General features: G+C 47.2%; 3 protein-coding genes and 2 non-coding genes across 5 annotated transcripts; 2 read left to right on the top strand and 3 right to left on the bottom strand.

Annotated features, from left to right (window-relative positions):
* Positions 1 to 3,556: 3,556 nt before the first annotated feature.
* On the bottom strand, positions 3,557 to 4,190 carry LOC147983861 (rapid alkalinization factor-like). The gene has a single exon (XM_087539615.1). The coding sequence runs from the start codon at positions 4,029 to 4,031 to the stop codon at positions 3,729 to 3,731; it is 303 nt and encodes a 100-aa protein (XP_087395741.1). The 5' UTR covers positions 4,032 to 4,190; the 3' UTR covers positions 3,557 to 3,728.
* Positions 4,191 to 9,412: 5,222 nt separating this feature from the next.
* On the top strand, positions 9,413 to 11,524 carry LOC125535791 (RNA binding protein). Its single transcript, XM_048698865.1, has 2 exons — positions 9,413 to 10,075; positions 11,254 to 11,524. Exon 1 carries the CDS (start codon positions 9,508 to 9,510, stop codon positions 10,072 to 10,074), a length of 567 nt encoding a protein of 188 aa, XP_048554822.1. The 5' UTR covers positions 9,413 to 9,507; the 3' UTR covers position 10,075; positions 11,254 to 11,524.
* A 1,128-nt stretch (positions 11,525 to 12,652) lies between these two features.
* TRNAG-CCC (transfer RNA glycine (anticodon CCC)) lies at positions 12,653 to 12,723 on the bottom strand. Its single transcript has one exon. It is a non-coding gene; the product is annotated as a tRNA-Gly (tRNA).
* Positions 12,724 to 13,141: 418 nt separating this feature from the next.
* Positions 13,142 to 13,992, top strand: PSAN (photosystem I reaction center subunit PSI-N, chloroplast, putative / PSI-N, putative (PSAN)). The gene is made up of 3 exons (XM_048698866.2): positions 13,142 to 13,449; positions 13,537 to 13,662; positions 13,751 to 13,992. Exons 1-3 carry the CDS (start codon positions 13,228 to 13,230, stop codon positions 13,838 to 13,840), a joined length of 438 nt encoding a protein of 145 aa, XP_048554823.1. The 5' UTR covers positions 13,142 to 13,227; the 3' UTR covers positions 13,841 to 13,992.
* Positions 13,993 to 14,319: 327 nt separating this feature from the next.
* Positions 14,320 to 14,390, bottom strand: TRNAG-CCC (transfer RNA glycine (anticodon CCC)). The gene has a single exon. It is a non-coding gene; the product is annotated as a tRNA-Gly (tRNA).
* Between the last annotated feature and the right edge of the window lie 9,536 nt (positions 14,391 to 23,926).

The raw sequence follows: 23,926 nt of genomic DNA on the forward strand, positions 1-23,926 counted from the left end.
ACGCTTAACGTTTCGATGCTGTATATTATGAGTTTATGAGTTTTGATGTACCGAAGGTTGTTAGGAGTCCCGGATGTGATCACGGACATGACGAGGAGTCTCAAAATGGTCAAGACATGAAGATTGATATATTGGACGACTATATTCGGACACCGAAATGGTCCCCGGGGTTATCGGATATATACCGGAGTACTGGGGGGTTACCGGAACCCCCCGGGGGGTTATTGGGCCTCATGGGCCCAAAGTAGTGGAAGAGGAGAGGCAGCAGGAGGTGGTGCGCAGCCCCCCTTGCCCCAATTTGAATTGGGAAAGGGAAGGGGGCGCGGCCCCCCTTCTCCTTACTTCTCTCCACCTCCTCCTTCCCCCTTCTCCTAGTTGGAATAGGAAAGGGGGGCAAAACCTACTTGGAGTAGGATTGCCCCCCCTTGGGCGCGCCTCCTCCTCTTGGCCGGCCCCCTCCTCCTCCACTCCTTTATATACGTGGCCAGGGGCACCCCATAGACACACAATTGATCTCTTGATCTCTTAGCCGTGTGTGGTGCCCCCTTCCACCATAATCCACCTCGATCATATCGTAGCGGTGCTTAGGCGAAGCCCTGCGACGGTAGAACATCATCATCGTCACCACGCCGTCGTGCTGACGGAACCCTCTCGTGAAGCTCTACTGGATTGGAATTCGCGGGACGTCATCGAGCTGAACGTGTGCTGAACTCGGAGGTGCCGTGCGTTCAGTACTTGGATCGGTCGGATCGTGAAGACGTACGACTACATCAACCGCGTTGTGCTAACGCTTCCGCTTTCGGTCTACGAGGGTACGTAGACAACACTCTCCCCTCTCGTTGCTATGCATCACCATGATCTTGCGTGTGCGTAGGAATTTTTTTGAAATTACTACGTTCCCCAACAGCATCATCCCTTTTTCTTTGGGGAAATACCGACGTAGCTTCAAGCGACATCAGTCCTCTCCTGGGTGCCTCGCCTTCTGGTTGTGCTGCTCATCCTGAGCAAGGCATGGGTCTATGGTCATCGATGCCGACGGGGCTTGATCTGCGGATGCTGGCTGGGCTTGATCTATGGCGTGGTGATTGTTGTCGCCATCGTGCAATGATACCCATCGTTCTGATCTGGCCATACATGGGTGGGTTTCCGAACCGGTCGTCCCATCACCCAGATTCGCCCGTGGAGATGACCACTCCGGCTTGTGGCGATAGTCTTGTTGCAGATTGCGATGGCCACTGAAAGGTCTTCAGAAGGGTTTTCCTTCAGATCCGGTGGTTGACTTCGGCAGCAAGATGCAAACTATGGACAACGGTTTGACGCATAGGGATGGTTGTGCAACAATAGTGGTCACACATCACACGTAGCTGCTGGGTTCGCGGAAAAGTGGTGGCGACAACACATGAGTGACATGGATAGTGGTGCTAATCGAGCACCCCGATCGCGAGCTCCGGGGTGAAAGCCTAGGTCTGATCCAAGTTGGTTATACCTGGCAATGGCGATGTTTTTAACATGGTTACCTTGCTGGAGGCATTGCTCGGATATGCTCGGACTAATTCTTCAGGGTGAAAACCTAGATTCTAGCCTTTGGTGGTTGGATCCGGCGACGACGGCGTTTGAGCGCTGCTCCTATCCTGAAGGCATTGCTGTTGAAGAAACTCGTCGATTGTGTGATGTCATGAGATGATTGGTGCGGATATGGTCATTGTTGTAGTTTGCCAATCACGAATCTTATCATTTTGGGGTTTTTTTCCTCGTCTGCTCATAGCTTTGGTCTTACATGACTTTGCTATTGGTCGGTGTGTTTTCTTGTGTGCGTGTGTTCGTGTTGGCTGTGTGCATCCTAACTATGCAGATGGCAGGTGTGTGCTCATGGTGTTTTGCATCCTCTTGATGCTTCATTTTGAGCTAATAAAATCTATTTTTTGTCGAAAAATATAGTGCTAATCACATAATAACACATAAATAATATCCTACTTAATATCCGTATGAATTTAATATACTTTTAAATTAACGTGCATTGCACGTACATATTGATTAGTTTTTTAAGTAGGAGAGATTGCTAACATCGGGTGCATTAGTTTCACAAAAACTACTGGTGCATAGGATACATTGCTTGTAGTTTAGACATCGACACCGGTTTCAAAAAAAAGGTACGACCAGGAGAATTGCTGCTTCAGTAGGTGAGTTCTTTGGCACCAACCTCGTAAGGAAAATGATTTGCCGCTTCAGTAGGTGCCCCCTGCAAAAGGCATTTGGATGTGAGCTGTAGTTAGATTAGTTTTTTTAGGGTGTAGCTTCTTTGGATTGGAGGATTTTCATAGAATTCTCACAGGATATCAATCCTCGGGATTGTTTCCTATGGAATGTATTTGGATCACAGGATTTGGTCATTGAAATTCCTTAGGATTTGGTCGCCAAGGTGCTGATTGCAGAGGAATTCACGCATGAGGTCCAACCTCTGGGAAAATTCCATAGAATTGGCTATGTCATGGCAACTAAATCCTCCATTTTTCCTATATCTTTGTTTTGCAAATCCTGTGATCCAAAGAAGCCATTACATTAGCTGGATCAGCTCTATGGGTAAACGAAGCTTGCAGAAACTGGGAGTTCTGGAAAGGGTCCAGAACACCCCACAATGAGCTCAGAGAACAAATGCAATGTGATAATAATATTTGATGGGGACTGATGTCATAAATATCAAATAGTTTCCCTACAGACTGCCCATGATTGCACCTGTGAGTACATAGCAGAATATCCTGAAATAAAACGGCTACCTGGACAACATTTGAGAGGATAAGTCGTCTGCATGATTGGATTAAACATATATACTGGTGCCAATACACGTCTCCAGCTACCGAACACTGATTCCCGGTATCTTGCAAATTGCCAGCTTACTACAGAATTGCGCGTTCCTTCATTTTGCTAGATTTAGTGGTTGCCATGTTAAGCCTCTTTGGTCAAACGCTTGCCTTATTAGTGGCTGTCATATACTCCCTTCATTCTAAATTAGTTGACTTGAATTTATCTAAATATGGATGTATCTATACTTATTTAGTGTTTAGATACATCCGTGTCTAAATAAATATGGGTCAAGTAATTTAGAACAAAGGGAGTAGAGAACTGCTGTTTTGGAACCTGCAACACACCAACAATGGAGTGGCGTCAGCGTCACTGCAAATGCAAAAACTCCATAAAAAATGCTTGCAAATGCTCACCGGTATGACCACCCAGCCTCCGTCCATTTCTTTTTTACCATCGTTTATCGTGGTCATCAGTTCTGTATGCACAGGCATATTACTTCTGGCCATGCTGAAACTGTGAAACGGAGGACTGTTTTGGTGAATGGAGACTGGAAAATGCTAGCAGCTCTCCCTCGTTTCCGATGTGCTCCTCTTAGCTATGGCGGTTGTACATCATATTGTTCTAGCTCAATGGACAGTGCCGCGTTACGTGCGACTGTAACTCCGTTGAAAGCATAGCGTGGGAACATGTAACCGTGGATAAAACGGGGGGAAATGGCAATAGGTCTCATGCCACATTGATACTGCTCGGCCGCTCTGTTAAATGCTCGAAATTAACCATCAAATCATCTCATACACATATAGTACATCGAAGCACAACAACACCAAAATGAATGAAAATATTCATGCCAAGGAAAAACTCAATCCCGTGGCTCAAGGAAACAGCGGCAGCAACGAGCAGCAGGAACGTGGGTAGTTCGCGTGTCATCAGTCGCGGCACTGCGTGATGGCGGAGCAGCCGCGCTCGTAGGGGTTGGCCTCCGCGCCGGGGCGGCAGTTGTAGTAGGACGCGCCTGAGTAGGGGCACGGCACCGTTTCGGCGAACAGCGCGCCGTAGCTGATGTACCCCGCCGTGCCGTTGGTGTCGGTGCTGTTGCTGCCGGCGACCTGCAGCAGCCGCCTCCTCGCGCCGACCTCGCCGTCCTCGGCGCTCGCGCGGACGATGGGTGCTGCCGACACGGCGGCGACGGCCAGGACGAGGAGGAGCAGAGGCAGAGCGCGGCGTGCCATGGCTGCCCTGGTCGCAGCGCGTTGCCGGTGAGCGAGGATGCTCTGGGTTTGGGAGACGGCTGAATGCTGATGGCCGGGGAGTTTGTGTTGTGACCGGGGCTTTAAACAGCACGGGTAGGAGGGGCAGGGTTCGTCGGAATGACGGGTGGGTGGCCACTCCGCCGGTTGACTTTGGGGCTCGCGTTAGGACTGGGGATCCACTACCATTTCCGCAGCTGGAGGAGACTTTGCCCGGCCTGCAGGTGCCAGCCGGAACACAAATCAAGATACTAATTGGCTAGTTTATTCATCTCTTTTACTGCCTTGCCGGAACACGAATCAAGATACTGGCTTGGATAGTTTATTCATCACTTTTACCGCCTCTCTGTAAGATGCTGCCCCAATCGAAAAATCGCATCCCGACTCCTCAAACCTAACCCAAATGGCTGGGCTGTCCTGCATCCCTTGAATCCAACTCATGTGGGATGAATATGAGGTGATCTGAATACGCAACTAGATCATTAATGACGTGCGTTGCCGCGCCCGTCCATTTTGAAAGTAAAATGATAGAAATTTTTGTAAATATATGAAGGCAAAAGTTGTGTGCACTGGGCTGCCCTTTTTGTTTTATATGAAGGCAAAAGCTAAACAAAATCAAAATGTGAACTACGGAAAACTAAAATACGGTGAAATAAGTTGTTTCAAGCATGTTTCCCTTTTGTTTTGATATGAGAGATACTCCAATCAGTAGTAAGTAGAAATTGAAAAGGAGAAAATATGTTTTGTTCACAATAACAAGGATTGAAATTGCCTCAGCCTCTTTTGTGTCAGCTTACATACATGATAATATACTTATTAAATATCTCCACGGGCCTACTTCTAGAGCATCGGTTTAAAGCACAAGCAATTTCTCTGTCGAATAACACAACACTTGTAGTTGATATTATAATTGATAGATCACTTTAAAGTTACAATGCAAAGAAGAGGATCCTCCATAGTTAGCCCTGATGGCCTTCCCTCAAAAAAAAAGAGGATCCTCCATAGTTGGTAGTATTTAGCAGTGATCATCAAATGAAGACATTCTAAAGCTGCATAAAAAGTGCACATGAATCTACACTGTGTTGTGATTTGGAGAGGGGCATGTGCTCCATAACCTGAATATTAGATATACTCATATGCAAAGATCATAGATTTTCGTCCTCAAGGCTACTGATTCCAAAATCCTTTTTGTAATTCTTCAGCCCCTGTTAATAAGAACAGTATTATTTTCACGTCAGATTGATAAACGAAATATAAATAGTATCAAAAGATAATGCATATCAATTATTTGTTATCATTCTACCTTTAAGAGTTTGAGTGCCGGTTGCGGATCAGCCTTCTCGTCCTGTTAGTTACAATGTCAAGAACATGATAAACACAGAATATTACAATTAAGCGAGATGTTAGTAGGTTGCACAATTATAAAGTTAAGAAATCTATCAATTATCAATGCTCGAATGTCAGAAATCCTCTCTTTGGTACTCTTATGTGAAATTGGATCGCATGCTTTAGATAGAGATAATTAATCTATCAGATGATGGTGTCATGGTGATATATACAGTAACATGGATTTAAGATGTTGATAAGAATCTTGTATATTGTGCAATATAATTGACCAATTCCAACATATATAGTCATTGTTTGCATTTTACTGCCAGGAAAAAAATCCATTGGTTTGCGTTTAGTTGCCTAATCTGAAGAGAAGAGGGGAAGAAAAAGGTAGGACAAATGCAAATGGAAATACAAAAGGTACACGAAAAACATTGCCTAGAGGTAAAATGAAATAAATTTGGTATTGCAAAGTAAGGAATCCAACATCACGTACTTGCACTGGAATTAAGTTGCTGCATACACTGCTAGAATCAAGTCATTGTTCTGTTGGTACCTTATCACCCCATTGAAACTGAAGATATGGTATAGAAGGATGTTATTTGACTTAAGAATGTTGAATGAATTTAGGATTATATAATATACATGATTGACTTCAGATTTATAACATCAATATATTGCATATATAACAGATTTGCTACCTGTCAAGTAGATGGTTAAAAATCTTTCTCCTTGGTCACTCAGGATTTCCTTCTCTGAAGGCATATAAGCATGAAATACAAAGTCAGTCGCCACATATTAGTTCATACAAATGCAAGCCAAGAGAAGTCAACCCACATGGACGGTGTCCGTTTGTAGGAGTTTACAGGAGATCTGGCCTAGCGACACAATGTGATGCACCATGGCATGCCATTTTTGAAGTGAACAACAATTTAATCCCTGCCTGATCAACAAAATGGAAAATAAATAAACATATAAGAAGATGACAATTTACAGAAATTTATGATAAAGATTTTCTGTTGAGATTTAATTATGAGAAAAGGTGCTAATGACCCGCCTTGAAAATAATTGAAAGGGATCACAAAATATAAAAATGGAATCAACAAAGTAATGAGCATACATGGGAATTTAATTTGGATTGAAGGGAATTCAAATGGCATACCATGAGAAGAAAATGGTCTGATGGATACAATTCCTAACCAAGAGCAGATTGTTGAAATCCCGCAGAAGCAAATCGGAAAATAAATTTTGAAGGCACCAAACATATCTTATAGGGGGTGACCGAGCGAATGTTAAGGATACACTTTAAACTGGACATGTTCGTACGAATGTGAAATGTGGTTTCTAGTCACCAACGACAAGCTAGCAACATGAAGAAAATAATGAAACAGATTAAGGCAAGTAAAATACTTTGGAGTCATCACCTTAGTTCATAGAAGTACGTATTGAAGTAGGGATTTGAATTAAACATCAGTACAAATGGGGAGTTAGGACGGAAAAATATTAGGTTTAAAGGGGAGAGTTGGATCAATAGATCTAATATATTTAGTACTACTAACAAGTGTAGAAACTGAGGATTTTGGCTCGGCACACAGAAATACAGAATAGCAATTTTGGTTCCATAATATCTAGATAAAGTAAAAAGAAAGGCAAAGGGAAAGAAATCACCTGCAATGCAAGAACAATAGACCAAAATCAGATGCAAATTAGGAATTTAGGCATTGATCGATGTGCAAATTAAAGGAATAGCACGAGGGCAGAGGAGGGGGTCAGGATATGCTGATCTGTAGCAAGTGACACGGTAAAAGAAGAGTGCTCATCGGCAGTAGCATATAATGAAAAACAAACATACTGTTTCTAAGGAGAACTTACTGATTGATCTGAGAAGAAGTGCCACCGGATGTAAGCACACTATCAACATCAACCGGCATGACTGATCGCCGCGCACCCACAACAAACAACAACACCCACCTGCATTACAGGAAAGGAGAGGAGAAGCGATCGATTGAGACCAATGGATCAGGATGCGAGACCCCACATAAGACAAAGAGACGAACTGTAGGAAATGAAACATCTCAAGGGAGGGTGAAAGGTTGAAGGAACGGCGCCCTCTGATGGCAGCTCTCTTAGGGACGCTGGTTCTAGAGGCGCCACCGCAAGGCCAACTGGCAAATCACGGTTGGCTCCGCTGCCCGAGGTCAAGGATGCGGGATGGGCGCCGTCACACGAGGGTTTGCTCACGAAAGACGGAGGAGCGACACATCGGTTTTTTAGGGGTTGCGACGCGGCGATTTAACACCAGACGGGGAGTGGTACAGCCGAAAGCCCATTGGGCCCAATTTGACACCAGACGTTCAAAATTGTCATGAGAGTAGCGACCCAATATCGTTAGCACTCCTTAACGAACTGTGCAAGCGGACGTGGGATTAAGGGCCAATCTGATGTCCAGAAACGACTAAAAGTGAAGATCGGACGGCTATAATGTTAATACCCTGATAGGGCAGGAAAGGTGCTTAGTTATAATGTATCTAAATATGCCCAGAAGCAGCCGTCATGTGGGACCGTCCCATGTTGGCCCACCTCGATGCCACATAAACACCACCTCATTCCCAATCGGATCAAACCCTATCACTCTTGTTCGCTTCACTTCCTTCACGTTTCACTTCGGTCTGTGTTGTGTCTGTACCTTCCGCGCGCCACCATGTCTGACTCCGGCAGCAAGCCCGACTCCACTGGCTGGGATGCGGTCGCCAAATCGGATTCGAGCTCCGCCCCGGACAACGAGGAGCTCGCCCTTCGCTGGCCGCGCATGGATAGGGGTGGGAGCTTGAGCTTTTATGCCCTCCTCGATGGCCCAGAGGGGCAGCTCAAGCTTTTGCGCTGACCTGCACCAGCCCGACGTAGTCCGCGTCCTTCCCGTTGAGGCGGCAAGGTGAGTTGTGGCGCCCGGCAACTTCAGTCCTTGCTCCTCATGGACGACTTTGGGTGCTCATGCTCGCACCACCGAGCCAGCAGTCGCCGCTCCCCGAGTCGGAAGCGTGGGTCGCTCTCTGCGCGAGGCACAGGGCGACGCAGGCCGAATGTAGCCAATCTGGCTATAGGTCATGTACATTCACTCACAGGCCGCTTCCTACCGACTTGGAGGACGACCTTCTTCACGACGTCACCCGTCGCTCCTTGCCCACGACGGAGATGAGCGCCCGCTGTCGCCGCTGCAAAGATGCCAAGGCATAGCGGCTCGGTATCGAGGAATTCAATCGGCTCGTGCGACAGAGGATGGCCAACACGGCAAAAGCTCAACGCCTCGCCAAGAGCGGGTCCCCGTCGCCCGGCAGACCTTCCCTCCTTGCCCCCGTCCACCTCCATCAGTGGCGGCACCACAAGTGTCGATGCGACACCCCTTTGACCACCGACATCGACGCAGAGGAGTATTACAGCCGCTCTAGAGACACCAAGGGGAGGGGCCCGACGAGGAAGTGGCGGGGAGGGGAATTGACAAGTCCGATGGTAGATGCTCTAAGCATTCATAGGGTACCTTTTTCTTCATGATGGTGAAACTCGAGAGTAGCAACATACCGCGTCATCGGCACGTGCAGAATGCTTGATTCTCCATGTTTAGTTTTATATAGGGATTCAGCTCCTTCGTGAAATAAATTCAGAAATAATGCAAGCACTAGGATTTGAACCCTGGGCTGGGGATATCACTGTCCCTCTAACCATCCAACCAGAGGTTGGTTCGCTCCGGTTTGAATCTCTAGTAGTTATATCTACATGTATGAGTATGCTTTATCTCTAGTAGTCATATGTATATATGTATGAGTATGGTGTTAGGAACCACATATACACATAATTCGGCAAGCGATTTTTGAAAAAGAATTTGGTTAAAAAAAAGGAAAGTGGTCAAATGGAGCGGGCATACGCAAAACCATTGGCATGCGAAGCAATTGTGAGGCATGCTATCAGCCGTAGGATTTAACCGATCCAACGGCCGACAATCTGAAGGCCCGCAGTCCCGATAAAACCAAGGGGGAGGAAGCACCCGACTAAACCCTAGCCGCCGTCCGTCCCCAACCTTCACCGCCGCTCCCCCCTCAACCCTCCGCCCCCAAACCCCGCCGCCGCCTCCGCCATGCGGCCGCTCGACGAGAAGGAGACCACGATGGTCTTCGAGAAGCTCTTCAAGTTCACCGGCCCCAACCTGAAGCACCTCCTGGAGCGGCCCTCCGTGGAGGGCCCCGACCCGGAGCCCGGCCGCTACTGCCTCCGCCTCCACAAGAACCGCGTCTTCTACGCCTCCGAGTCGCTCGTCCGCCGCGCCACCGCCGTCTCCCGCACGCGCCTCGCCGGGGTCGGCACGCCCATCGGCAAGTTCACCCACGGCGGCGCCTTCCACCTCACCGTCCACGCGCTCGACCTCCTCGCCGCCCACGCACGCCGCCGCATCTGGCTCAAGCCCGACACGGAGCGCTCGTTCCTCTTCGGCAACTCCGTGCCCAAGTCCGCGCTCGCGCGCATCACCGAGAACACCAAGTCCGGCGACGGCGTCGTCGTCATGTCCATGGCCGACGTGCCCCTCGGGTTTGGGGTCGCCGCCAGGGGCGCGCAGGACTGCAGGAAGGCCGACACCAACGCCGTGGTGGTGCTCCACCAGTCCGACGCCGGCGAGTACCTCCGCAAGGAGGAGGAGCTCATGTGAGGTGAGGGTCCAGGCTTGGTTGTTCTTGTGTTTACTGATTGGACCATTTGCGTGAATTTAGGGACCCAATGTCTTACTATCTTTTCGAGAGTTCCTGCATATGTTATATGAATGTACTGGATGATTAATTGACTATGAGATGAGGCGATTGCAAATTTTCGGTGATAATTGGTCTTCTTCTCACCTGTGAGTGCATTAAATGGAATTTTTGGATCATATTACTTACTCAATTGTTCCATTCGTTTATTAGTCGTTAGACGGCGCTGGTTATGTGTCTTAATAAACCATATAACTGATCCTCTTTTGGGGATGAACTGGTTAATTGAAGAAGTATGTTGCATCAGTTAGGCTAATAGAATAACATAAATGGTGATCTTCAATTTGGCACTTTGATCAAGTGTTGTCTTATGCTGTTGCGGTGATGTATTGACTTACCTGGACTATCATTCAAGGACAGGAATGCTTTTATTCCCACCTCTGGTGCACACGCACTCTTTTGTTTTGTTTCTTGAGGCTCTCTGTAATAGTGCTGTGCGAACTACTTCAGAAGTACTCCCTCCGTCCCGTAATATAAGAGCGTTGTTAACACTGAAAACGCTGTTATGTTATGGGTCGGAGGGAGTAGATGTTTTCACATGAGACCAGTGAGCCTTTGGATGTACATAATGTTGTCAGAAGTTAGAATGCCCGTAAACAATAACCGCCCTGATCAGTTGTTGTCGTGACTGGTAAAAACATAAAGCGAAACACGAGCTCTGTGCTGTTCGGACAGAAAGTGGCGTTTTTCCATCATGAACTTAATTAAAACGCTTAGTATACTGGACTGAGATTGTGTTACAGGTTTAATTCTGATATATACTTGACTAAAATTGGTTTATCATTTCCGTGTAACTGTGGCATGCGCTTGCTGTTAGATTGATCTCACCACTTATGGATGATGGAATCCTGCTTCTGCAGCTGCAGTACTGTTGGTACTTGAGCAGAAAATAAACTGAGCACCCGCTTTTCGCTTTTGTCCATGCCATTTGATTGTTCTGTGAGACCACCCTGTGACAATCAACACCATCTTTGCTTAGTCATGCAGCCTGTAGATGTTTCTTTCATCTCCTGAGCATGTTATTTGTATGTCACACTTGGTTTGCCCCATGGGAATCTGATTTACGGCATTTGTGCTTGCAGGTGATGTGTGACTGGTGCTGAAAGATGTGTTCCCTTCCGTGGTTGCGATCACCGATCATCTGTGCTTGCAATCAGTGTGCAGTTCGTCCACCATTCTGTATTCTGCAGTTTTTATACAGGGCAAGGAAAAGCCGATGTCTGATCGTAGCAGAGTAGTTCTGATGGCTATAAATTTTGTCACGCTGTAGCTTATCAGTAAGCCACTGCATTGTATCGTGTGAACTGTGAACTAAAGATTAAGATAATGACACATTTCCTCTTGGAGCCCTAATTGTTTTTATGTTTGATCGACAAATTACTAACCAGCAAGCTAACCTGCTCATGAATGCCCCTGGTTTCATCACGCTTGAAGCCGCGAAGCTTTGGCAGCCATAGAGCTACGGTTAGCCATAGTAAGATTCTTATAGACAAACATTCGCCACTACTCTAGGTACCATATGGGCGGTACTCTTGGTTTACTTTTTATGGGGTGACATGGCTCGCCATTGCCAGGACAAAACATATGACTGGATACATTGTCAGCAGATTTGATCTTCATCTTCAGTGATATAAAACATACAATTCCAATTCCAAGGTCAGGTTAGCAAAAGGAGATTAACTTCATTCTTAAATAAGAATGAACAAACAAATATGTTGAATGCCCCTAATTGTTTTTATGTTTGATCGACAAATTACTAACCAGCAAGCTAACCTGCTCATGAATGCCCCTGGTTTCATCACGCTTGAAGCCGCGAAGCTTTGGCAGCCATAGAGCTACGGTTAGCCATAGTAAGATTCTTATAGACAAACATTCGCCACTACTCTAGGTACCATATGGGCGGTACTCTTGGTTTACTTTTTATGGGGTGACATGGCTCGCCATTGCCAGGACAAAACATATGACTGGATACATTGTCAGCAGATTTGATCTTCATCTTCAGTGATATAAAACATACAATTCCAATTCCAAGGTCAGGTTAGCAAAAGGAGATTAACTTCATTCTTAAATAAGAATGAACAAACAAATATGTTGAATGCCCCTAATTGTTTTTATGTTTGATCGACAAATTACTAACCAGCAAGCTAACCTGCTCATGAATGCCCCTGGTTTCATCACGCTTGAAGCCGCGAAGCTTTGGCAGCCATAGAGCTACGGTTAGCCATAGTAAGATTCTTATAGACAAACATTCGCCACTACTCTAGGTACCATATGGGCGGTACTCTTGGTTTACTTTTTATGGGGTGACATGGCTCGCCATTGCCAGGACAAAACATATGACTGGATACATTGTCAGCAGATTTGATCTTCATCTTCAGTGATATAAAACATACAATTCCAATTCCAAGGTCAGGTTAGCAAAAGGAGATTAACTTCATTCTTAAATAAGAATGAACAAACAAATATGTTGAGGAGAAAAATTGCGCATCCAGGGAATCGAACCCTGGTCAGTACCGTGGGAGGGTACTATGATACCACTACACCAGATGCGCTAAGTTGTTTTGTGGCCATTGATTACGGATAATAAACATTAGTACTCTAAAATCCATTGCACAGCTAACCTAAGTTTCAAATTTATCCAAAAGATTCTAATTAGTGGTCGGAGATATAAAGCTTTCACTACACGCCTTTAGAAACGTCATGTAATTTTGAATAGAACTAGTAGTATGTACTGTACAAATAGCAAATGAGCCGTTTCGTGAGAGCTCAAGGGTTAAAAATCTAAATCTAGTGGCACAGTCAGGTCAAGGCCAAGGAGATCTTGCCACGTGTCGTATGGGCCCCATCCCGTAAGGATAATGGGAGCCACCGTGGCGCCAAGGCCAGCCAATGGAATGGAAGCAAGCCTCACCCTATCCACACGCCCACCGCAGCGCCGTTTTCCCTCCACAGCATCCTCCGCGATCAAAAACAAAACCATCACCACACCCCCCCCCTCCCCTGAGGCCACACACACGCACACACACCAGATTCATCAAGAAAACCTCGAGAGGATCATGGCCGGCGTGAACACCAGTGTGGTCGGCCTCAAGCCCGCCGCGGCGGTGCCGCAGTCCGCCTCGCCGGCGGCGGCAAAGCGCGTGCAGGTCGCCCCGGCCAAGGACCGGCGGTCGGCGCTTCTCGGCCTGGCGGCCGTCTTCGCCGTCACGGCCGCCTCCGCCGGGTCGGCCAGGGCAAGCGTCTTCGACGAGTACCTCGAGAAGAGCAAGCTCAACAAGGTCCGCTCTGTTTCCTTCCTTCCCTGTCGCCGTCGGTTCGTTGCTCATTTCTCACCGGACTTTTTGATGATTTTTGCGCGTGATCAGGAGCTGAACGACAAGAAGAGGGCGGCGACGAGCGGCGCCAACTTCGCGCGCGCCTACACCGTCCAGTTCGGCAGCTGCAAGTTCCCCTACAACTTCACCGGCTGCCAGGACCTCGCCAAGCAGAAGGTAGCTCTCCTGTTTAACTAACCCTCCATGGCCGGATGAACTCTAAGCTCTGGCTGGCTGACGATCATGTCTTCTTGTGTGGTTGCAGAAAGTCCCGTTCATCACCGACGACCTGGAGATCGAGTGCGAGGGGAAGGAGAAGTTCAAGTGCGGATCCAACGTCTTCTGGAAATGGTGAAGCTGGTCGATCTGCCAGGCAATATGGCGAGTGCTGATGTATGTCAGCGCACCGCGTGTACCTAGATGTCCAAACTGCGCAAGTGTTTCGACTGTGAAGTTATCGTCGCTGTAATTTTATCATCATCAAGTGGAATTCTGTTTTCACCTGGATATGGATATATGCATGTTAGCATGTATCTTGTCACATCCAGAACGCGAACATTCATCAGTTAGAATCTTTCAAGCGAACTGCTTAGGCAATTTCGAGATCAGTTGGGAAAACACACGCAAAAAAAAGTAAATGATACCAAGCTGATTCTAACTCTAAGCAAAGATGCAAACCAAGCTGATTGGCATAAAGCCACCATATTTGCCAGCCACGTCGCCTAGTTAGATTTCCAAGGTTAGGTTACAACACATAGATCACATAGATTAATTATCTTTTTGATTATATATACGAATGAGCAATCGGAAAATAAAAATGGGAGAAAAAAATTATGCGCATCCAGGGAATCGAACCCTGGTCAGTACCGTGGGAGGGTACTATGATACCACTACACCAGATGCGCTTGTCTTTCAGTGAACCTTGATGAATCTAAGTGTAGTGTACAGAATAAATTCCAAAGTCCGGTGTACAACTTGAACGTATATGTATCCTATATGGTTCAAATTTATCTTGACAGTCCACTAATAATTTATTAATTAGTGGTAGAAAGATATAGAAGTTACCCTACAGGCTTCGTAGAAAACTTCATCTAATTTAGAATGGAGCTAGTATAGGTATAGCAAATGAGCTGTTGCGCAAGTCAACTCAGTAGGAGGTTTTTCTTTAGACAAGTGAGTGGGAGGAGGTGTTTCGGTCTATAAGGCTGGTCATAGTGGGGAGTAACTTATACTAGTGTCATGCATATGTCACTAGTCTAAGTTACTACCTCCATAACCTCCATAGTGCAAAGTATCATAGTAGTAGTGTCATAGATTGTTTCATTTATTATCTTATAGACTCATTTTACCTTAGGAAGCGCTATGTTACAGTAACATATTATGTTACAGTAACATATTATGTTACTCCAAATACCCCTCTCCTCATTAAATACTTGCCACATAAGCAAAATTGTCTTGGGGTGTGTTAAGTTACTATCTAAGTTACTCCCACTATGGCTAGCCTAATCGTCCCTGAGCAAAAAAGAGTGACTCTGCATCCGCCGGTTTTTTGTTTTACTTATCTCCGTGACTATTAATAATATTAAACAAGCGAATTGTGGCAGAAACATTAAATATCAGCCTTTCGTTATCTTAGGTCCGATGACCTACATTGTTCAAATAGTGTTGTCCCAATTAAAGCATCATAATTAGTAATCAAAGCATCGTAGTTACAATCAAAGCACGGTAATTGGCATTCCCAAAAAGGAACATCGTGTCAATAAATCAAATCACCGTAATTAGCATTCTAAAAATAAACATTGCACCAATGAATCAAAGCACAGTAATTAGCAATCAAAAAACAAACATCGTAACTTGGAATGTTTCTAAACTAGTCGACCTGATCCTTAGACCACGACCCTATAAGCCGTGAATTGTGCCACCGCGGCGTCTCGCCAACACCGCTGGAGATATTGATATTCACCGCTTGCAAGACTGATTAAGTAAATTGAAGAAGCAAAAAAAGGGCAGCTTGATGCATATAGCTCCCGCTTGTGGAGGTTTGGGGAAGGGTTGGTTTGCTTTGGATCTTTTGTACATAGCCTTAAATTTTGGATTGTGTGCTGCATGTACATAGCTCCCAAGTGAAACTTAATGTGTGACGTGAAGACCAACAAGTAAAAATCAGGGAGTCCACAATAAGAAATTGGAGGGGTAGTGGGGACAAGAACCCGAAAGGCTATGTATTTCCTACCGTGACTGTTAGTTAGCGCTCGCCTATAGGGCGATGAACGCGGAACAGCCCAGTCGTGACACGAACAGGAACTACTTCCATGATTTTTTGTTTTTTTGTTGTTTTTTCAGTTTGTTTTCAACCAGTCTTTAATCTTTCTTATGTTTTTTTCATGTTTTATTTTATTTTCCCTTTTCCTTTTCTTTTTCATTCATTTTAGTTTATTTTTTATTTAATTACATGAACATTTTTATAAAATATGGTGAACAAATTTGGAATTACATTTTTCCGTATCCTGTTTTATTTAAATACAAGATCATTTTTTACTTCCATTTATTTTTCTAACTTTTCTTTGTTGGTTGTTTTCTATTATTATCCTTTCCATCGTGTATTTAAAAAGGTTCATATTCCCAAATTGTTGGTTGTGTTATCAAAATTATTCATTGTGTACTTAAAAAAGGTTCACTATGAAGAATTTTAAGAATGGTCAACGTGTTTACAGAAAGTAATGGTAGTATTTGTGAAAAGGCCCATCGTGCATTCTAAAAATGTTCATCTAATATTAAAAAAAATGTTTACTGTGTATTTGAAAATTTTGTTCATGTTTCTAAAAAAGGTCATTTGTGCTCATCACATATTTCAAAACAAGTATGGCATGTTGTAAAAATATTCATCATGATTTTTAAAAATATGTTCATTGTGTGTTTTAAAAATTGTCCTTTTAAAAACAATGCTAACCCTGATCTTAGAAAGTTTTATCATGCGTTTTCGAAATGTTTATAACATATTTTTGAAAACAAATCATTGTGTATTTAAGAAAGGTCATAGTCTTTTTAAATAATCATTGTTGTGTATTTAAAAAATATACTTTTAATTAGAAAACATATTCATCGTGTAAGAAATGTATTTCTAGAAGATTTCAAAAAATCATCAAAATAGAAAAATAAATGTGAAAAATCAAACCAGAAGGAAAAAACCGGGTGCCGCTTGTTTTTTAATTATTTTTATCTTTTTAGTTGATTTTAATTATTTTTATCGAAAGTGCCGCTAGTGCGCTGGAATTCCTCAAAGGGCACACGCATGCGAGTGGTCGCTGCGTGTCGCTATAGCGAGTCGTTCCGGCCTGAAAGAGTTCCTTTAATGGGCTGGCCCTGTCGCGCGATTCTCTTTGGTTTTCTTCCAGTTATTCCTTTTTATTTTCAGTTTGCTTCTTTACTTTTTTTTTCTTTTACCTTCCTTTTTTCGTTTCCATTTTAAACATATTTCTTCGGGATTTCTATGTTTCTCCACCGATTTTTTATTTTTTATTCTTGTCCTTTTGTTTTATCTTTGAGTTTGTTTCTTCAGCTTTTCTGCGTTTCTTCACCTGTATTATTTGGGTCTTTTTCCTTTTTTCTTTTTTCAGCTCATGTCTATTGTTTTTCAATAAACAATGTATGTTTTCCTATACTCGCAGAACTTTTTTATACACGTTGCAAATACATGAAGTACTTTATTTTCACATACATATTTTCAATACTTTTCCGAACACATGTCAAACATTTTTCAAATACACATTGAAACCGCCACAAATTTTTGTATTAAACTATGACGAAATTTGTTTACACTGTATAAATATTATTCATAAAATGTCGCCGAATATAATTTTTGAACACGTTTTTTTTTAATTTTCAAGCATCATTTTTTTGAATTAGGAAAACGTTTTTTAACACTTATAAATATTTTTGTGAAAATGTTTCGACATTGTTTTAAACCTGTAAATAATTTTTATGTGCCACATACATTTTTTGTATGGTACTCTCACCGTCCATAATATAAGAGCATTTTTGACACTAGTGTTTTTTTATATTGTACATTTATCAAATGTCACAAACATTTTTTGGAACACGTGAAGATTTTTAAAATGTCACATGTATTTTTTTATATTACACAAACCTTTTTTGGCATTCGATAAACATTTTTTGAAGACAAGATGAATGCTTTTTAAAATTTATGTTCTTTTCCACTTTAGAGATCTAAGTAAAGAAAAAAAAGAAAATGCGCTAGAGAGCGGCATTTCTCCCACGCTAAGCCAACCCATTTATGGGACCGCTTGAGGTAAGTACACCGTCCATCTCGCTCTAAGCAAGACAAAGCAATGCTCGTCCTTGTAGGGGACATATAGACACATCCATGAAGAACATGTACAATCATAAATCCAGTCTAATAAAGGCATCTTCCTGAAATATCCCCTCACCTATATGTCCGAACAACACTAAAACCTATATGTCTGAACCGAACACTTTTAGGCCTCCAACAAGGCCGTCCATATTGCCGGTCTGGTTTGAACACAAAAAACTTCCCAGCACAACCTCAAATCAGTGGTGGTATAGGGAAATCTAGACGTCTGTCACATAAGACTCCGATAATCCAAAACCATCCAAAAGCCCAACCGGCGCTCGTGGTTTCACACTTAATGGAAGCTCATCATCTCTTCACATACCTGCATTCATAGTGCGATCGTCAATTCACAACCCGAGGGGCCTCCCTGACTTTAAAAAGGAGGCTGACGACCCCCAAACCCTAACTGTCCCATTTCCACCACCCTCACACACTTCCACCGTTGTCGTCGCTCATAGCCGATCTCGCCGCGAGGTTGTCCAATGTCATCATGGCTCGACAAAAGATCACATACTACAAGATGCTCACACCAGAGCAACGCGCAGAAAACGTCTCCGAGGTAAGCGTCGCAAAGCCCGACGTGCGGCTTGCATTGTGGCCAGCCAACCTTCAAGCTCTGTGGAGGCAAGCTCAGAGGAAGACAAGGAGGAGGGCAACCCCATGGCGACGGCGGGGGTCGCCATGGAGGAGCACAAGGAAGAGGAGGAGGAACTGATGGTGGTTGACCCGGCCGCCAATTTTGCAGCCGTGGGGTTCGAGGTGGCCAACATCATGACAGGTGGGGGCACTACAGGAATCGGCTTATTTGCCGTCCGCCATGGCAGATGGCAAAGACACCAAAAACGTACAATCTCCCCCGGCAAAGAGGGTCACGGTAAACGGGTTCTTTGTCGTCCGTGGAGGATGACAAAGAACATGGATCGTAAAAAATGTGTGTTAGCCACATTAGGTGTCTAACGGTGGCCTTTGCCGTCTGTCAGCGGACGGCAAAACGTGCTCTGACACGTCACCCACGTGCCAGGCATGACGTGTGCCGTCCAGCCGCGTCGCCCAGTCAAACAGACGCGCGTCGCCCGATCAAACTGCAGCGTTTGCCACCCCGACGCCCCATCCCGTCGACGGCCGCTTCGCCTTTCGCCCCCGCCGCCCCGTCCCGTCCCAAGGCGCCGGCATTAATGAGAAGTAATGCCGGTGCCGACCCGGCCGGCCGACTCCCGTCGCCCGGACGGCTATAAGACACCGCCCCGGCCGCCGTCACCCCACACCCGACTCCTGCCGCCGATGAGAACCAGTGCAGCGCCGACGATGGCCTACCACCATAGGAGCGGCAGTGCTGGCGGCGACGACGACGCCCAGAGCTCCTGGCCGTCGAGCCTCGGCAACCCGAAGACGGCGGAGCTGTGCCGGTACGGCCTGCTCGTGCCGCCGGGCTGCCGTTTTCCCCGGCAATGGCACATCTTCACCGACGGCTACCCGACGCTCGGTGTGACGGCGGAGGAGCTCCGAACCCACCGCGGCGGCCGCCACAACATCGCCGGCCGTCACGCCTTCTAGAAGAGGAAGGTGTACGACAAGGTCATCGCCGCCTTCTGGCCGGCGGAGGCTGAAGTCACCCTGACCTCACGGGCGCGAGCGGCCACCTTCGTGCCCCGGCGCCGACGCACGACCGAGCCCCATGGGAGCGCCATCGCAGAGCTGCCCGCCGCCAACCAGCCCCCCGGCTGCGCCGGCACCCGCACCAGCCGTCCCCCGGCCATGGATCTGCCACCAGAACAGGTGGTCCTCCGCAAGGACGGCGACCCGGACGACACTCCGGGCTGGCACGTCGCCCTACAGGCATCGGAAGCGGCGACGTCGGTGGCGGCGACGACGGTTGCGAGGGAGGTCGCCGGGATTGCAACCGCCGCAACCATGTCGGCAGAGGAGGCCGTGATGGCGCCGGAGGACTAGGAGGCCGCGATGGCGCTGGCGGAGGACGAGCAGGAGGACGACAACCCCGTTGACTGGGATGACGTCGCCGGCCGCAACAGCGACGACGACGACAGTGACAACGAAGCGGTCGTGATCGACCTAGCGGCTAGCGATGAAGAATTTTAATTTCATTTAAATGACTATGTAAAATATCTCTATATATGCAATGAGAAAAAATGTGTTTGTTTAATTTTTTACCCGGATGGCGGACGGTGTGCACGAGCGGCGGGGCGTCGGGGGTGGGGGGAGCTGCGTGGGACGCCGCGCTGCGGGCCGGGGCGTCGTGCAGGAGCGGCGGGACGTCAGGGGGGAGGGGCATGGGGTCGGCGGCGGCGGGGGGTACGGTGGGTAGAGAGAGAGAAGGGGGTATGTGAGACAGAGAGAGGAGGGGGGGAGACAGGGTTAGGGTTAGGGTGGGGGCGTTAGCGCCGTTAGGGAGATTTTGTTTACCGTCCGCTAGCTGATGGTAAAGTATCTTTGCCGTCAGCTAGCCGACGACAAAGAACTGGCTAATGGCAAAAGCTTATTTGCCGTCCGCTAGCGGACGACAAAGAACTGGCTGACGGAAAACTTCGTCTTTGCCGTCCGCTTGACGGCAAAATCTCTGATTCCAGTAGTGGGGGATGACATCCACCTCCTCCTCTCCATGGAGGAGGTGGATGAGCATTACCACCTTGCGTTGGACGAGGCAAAAATTGATGCAAAGCTCGAGGATGCCGCCATCATGCTCCCGCTCTTCACGGACGCAGAGCTCGTTGCTGAGAACCAGGTGTAACACCCCCAGTGTCATGCTACAGTATCCTCTGTGATTAAACTAATCATTTTTCCAAACAGTGCTTAATCACTTTTGTTCAATATCCCATTTGAAATTCCAGTCAATTCAAATTCAAGTGAAGTTTGAAGTTGCTCAAAAGTTGCTGGAAAAATGTTCATCATATGTCAAAAATTCTATAACAATTATTTGTTAAGGAACACAATATCATCATCAACTCTAAATGGTCCTAATGCATTTTAACAGAGCAAAAATAGCCTTTCAAATGCCCTTTTCTTTATTGTGTAAATTCAATTGAACTCCAAAAATGCCCAAACTTTTTGTGGCAGTGCTGGATATTGCAAAGTAATTATGTGACCAAGTTTCACATTTTTGCAAAATCTTATGGAAGCTCAAAATATTACTAAACCCCTTTCTGTAAAAAGAAAAAAAGTAAAAAAAGAGAAAGAGCACAAACCACTGTGCACTGGGCCAAGTGCACAGTGCCTGGCCCGAGCCTCGGCCCACTCCAGCTAGTCTGGCCCAGCCCCTCCTCGGGTCGCCTTCTCCCCCTGTTCCCCCGACCGGGGTTGCAACAGGGGCGAGCCCCGCCGGACCGCCTCGCCGTCGACGACGAGGGAGGGGATAAGAGCGCCCCCTCGACGCCTCGAGTCCTCCCCCTCACCTGCCGCCACTCTCACTTCCCCTCGCCCACTCCGCCTGTTCCTCCTCTCCTCTCCCCCTTCAGATCCACCGCTTCCGAGCGCGTCCATGGCCGCGACGCCGTGCTGACCGCGGCCACCGCTGTCCCCGCCCCTCTCCGACGAGTCCCCGAGTGCTGCCGTGCCCAGCTACATCTTCTCCGACCACGGACTCGAGCTCGTCGCCCCTAGAGCGCCGTCACGCCGCCGTCTTCAACCTCCGTTTTCCCGGGATCACCGCCGCTGTACATCGCCGTCGAGCTCCCTCTGGCTCCCTCGTCCGCTTCCCTACACCCGCAGTGAGCAGCCGCTTCGATCTCCCCTCTCCTCGATCTCTCCTAGTAGCCGTAGCCGCCGTTCCCGTCGCCGCCCGAACGCAGCTCCGCCGCGAGGCTCGCCGCCGACGTTGTGGTCGTTGACCTGCTCGTCTGAGCACTCGAACGTGCTCAGGTCCCCTCACCGCGGCCGCTCGCGCCGCTAGATCCCCTCCCCGTGCCCTCTATCGCCGTTGGCGGAGATGGACGAACTCCGGCGTCCGCCTCGCCGCGTGCCGTCGTCGTTTTAGGTCTTCCCGAGGCCAACCATTAGCGCCACGTGACGCGCCTCGCTCCCCTCTTTCGAACGCCACCTTGTGCGCGTAAAACGGTGGCCGGAGCGCGTTTTCCGATGAGTCCTGAGGCCTCCGCCGCATTCTGGCGTCGCCGCCGACGAGTCACCGGCCCCGCTAAGCTGGCGCCGCGTGGGACCCATCCACGATCGCTGACGAGTGGGCCCCTGCGCCCTTTTGACCGCGTTGACCAAAGTCAACGCGGGGCACTGTTCATCCCTCTCGCTGACATGTGGCCCCCCCTCTGTTATATTAGTCTAATAACGTTTTATAAATAAAAAGGATTAGTTAACCTAAAACACTCACTGACGCCCGGGGCCCACTCCTCTAATTATCTCCGCTAGTTTAGTTTTAATCCACTGTTAAAATAATAGAGGCTGACATGTAGGTCCCACTGGACCCATAGGCCAGGTTTGACCTGGTCAGCCGCCCTGCTGACTGTTGATGTCACTATGACGTCATGCTGATGCAATTTTTCCTTTTTTGTTAATTTTTAATAATTCTGGAATATTGTTTAAACTTTGAAAATTCATAGAAATTAAACCGTAACTCGGATGGAAATGTTTTCTATATGAAAGTTTCTTAGAAAAATCCAACGAATCCGAATACGCGGTCCGTTTACCTATCAGATGCCTCTAACTATCTGAACATGGAACATTCCCCCTCCGGTCATCTGTCTGACACAGGTCCAGAACCGGGAAAACATTCCCGGTTGTTTTCCCCCTTCACCTTTATCGCGTAGCCATACGTTAGGTCACATCCGGCACATCTTATTGCCATGTTATGCTTTATGGTGCTATGTTGCTTTATATTTACTGTTTCTTCCCCCTATTCTCTCCGGTAGACCCCGAGTCCGATGACGCCCCTGTGATCGACTACGTCGATGACGACCCCTCCTTGCCAGAGCAACCAGGCAAGCAAACCCCCCTTGAGCATTCTGATATCGCCCATTTCTTTCCCTCTCATGCTTGCATTAGAACTACTACTGCTTTCTGTATGATCCTACTCTGATGCATAGCCTATTGTTGTTACCTGATTTCATACCTTACCTACTTATCCTAAACTGCTTAGTATAGGTTGGTTAGTGATCCATCAGTGACCCCCACCTTGTCCCAGTTGCCTCGCTTTATGTTCGATGACTCGATCAACGTGATCGACGTCCAGGCCCCGACACCGCACATCACCCCCTAGTTGTACGACACTATAGAGTTACTATTGAGTGCCGAGGGTGAACCTCATACATCACTCCTGATGAGATCTCTGTAGTGTAGCTATACGGTCGAGGTCATCGAGGGTGATTGCCTCCTTAACCACTTCCGTTACCGCTCTGTCGTGCAACCCCTCAATTGTGAACCTCGAGGGTGGATCCTCTTACGTTCACCTTGATGATAACATTGAGTGGGATTCACCGGGGGTGATTCCTCGGGTTTTCCCCTTGGTGTTAGACACACAATTACTATGGTTACTATGACTTTACACTGAGCCATGTTACTAAAGACGGGTCGACCCTGAGGGGTACCCGCGCGAGCTTAATTGCGAGTGATGTGGAGTTGGGTTGACCTGGAAGGTGCCCGCGAGATACTTACGAGGCGTGGCCGGGCATTCTTATCCCTTGCCGCAAGTACTCGAGACGGGGCGACGGGGTCACATTGATCGTGAGTCTCTGCTCGTTACCGCGCGTTCCTAATCCACTACGATTTGGATATTTAATCCGAGGGGCCTCTGGCCTGATAGCACTAACCATCACGTGGGCATAGTATGGGTGTTCTGTGTCATATGCATCAGCCGAAGCTTAATAGACGTCAGCGACTAAGCGGTGTGCGCCGGGTTGGACTGTGTAAGCTCCTGCCTTGTTGAAGGAGGTAGCTAGGTCTGCTCACCGGCCGCCCACGCAACGTGCAGGAGTTCCCGGGGCGATGGCCCATGACCCCTGGGGGCATAGGTTTAGTCCGGCGTGTTGACCTCTCTATTAAGCCTAGGTCGGGTTGCGGCGTATTGTTTGGCCGAGGCCGAGCATGACCCAGGAAAGTGTGTCCGGC

The sequence above is a fragment of the Triticum urartu genome, chromosome 2A (assembly GCF_056163025.1).
Source record: "Triticum urartu cultivar PI428250 chromosome 2A, HENAU_Tu73, whole genome shotgun sequence".
Taxonomy (NCBI): Eukaryota; Viridiplantae; Streptophyta; class Magnoliopsida; order Poales; family Poaceae; genus Triticum; species Triticum urartu.

Coding starts and splice junctions, on each gene's coding strand:
- PSAN (XM_048698866.2), top strand. CDS start 13,228: ATGGCCGGCGTGAACACCAGTGTGGTCGGCCTCAAGCCCGCCGCGGCG. Junction 13,450..13,536: donor AGAAGAGCAAGCTCAACAAG/GTCCGCTCTGTT, acceptor GCGCGTGATCAG/GAGCTGAACGACAAGAAGAG. Junction 13,663..13,750: donor AGGACCTCGCCAAGCAGAAG/GTAGCTCTCCTG, acceptor GTGTGGTTGCAG/AAAGTCCCGTTCATCACCGA.
- LOC147983861 (XM_087539615.1), bottom strand. CDS start 4,031: ATGGCACGCCGCGCTCTGCCTCTGCTCCTCCTCGTCCTGGCCGTCGCC.
- LOC125535791 (XM_048698865.1), top strand. CDS start 9,508: ATGCGGCCGCTCGACGAGAAGGAGACCACGATGGTCTTCGAGAAGCTC.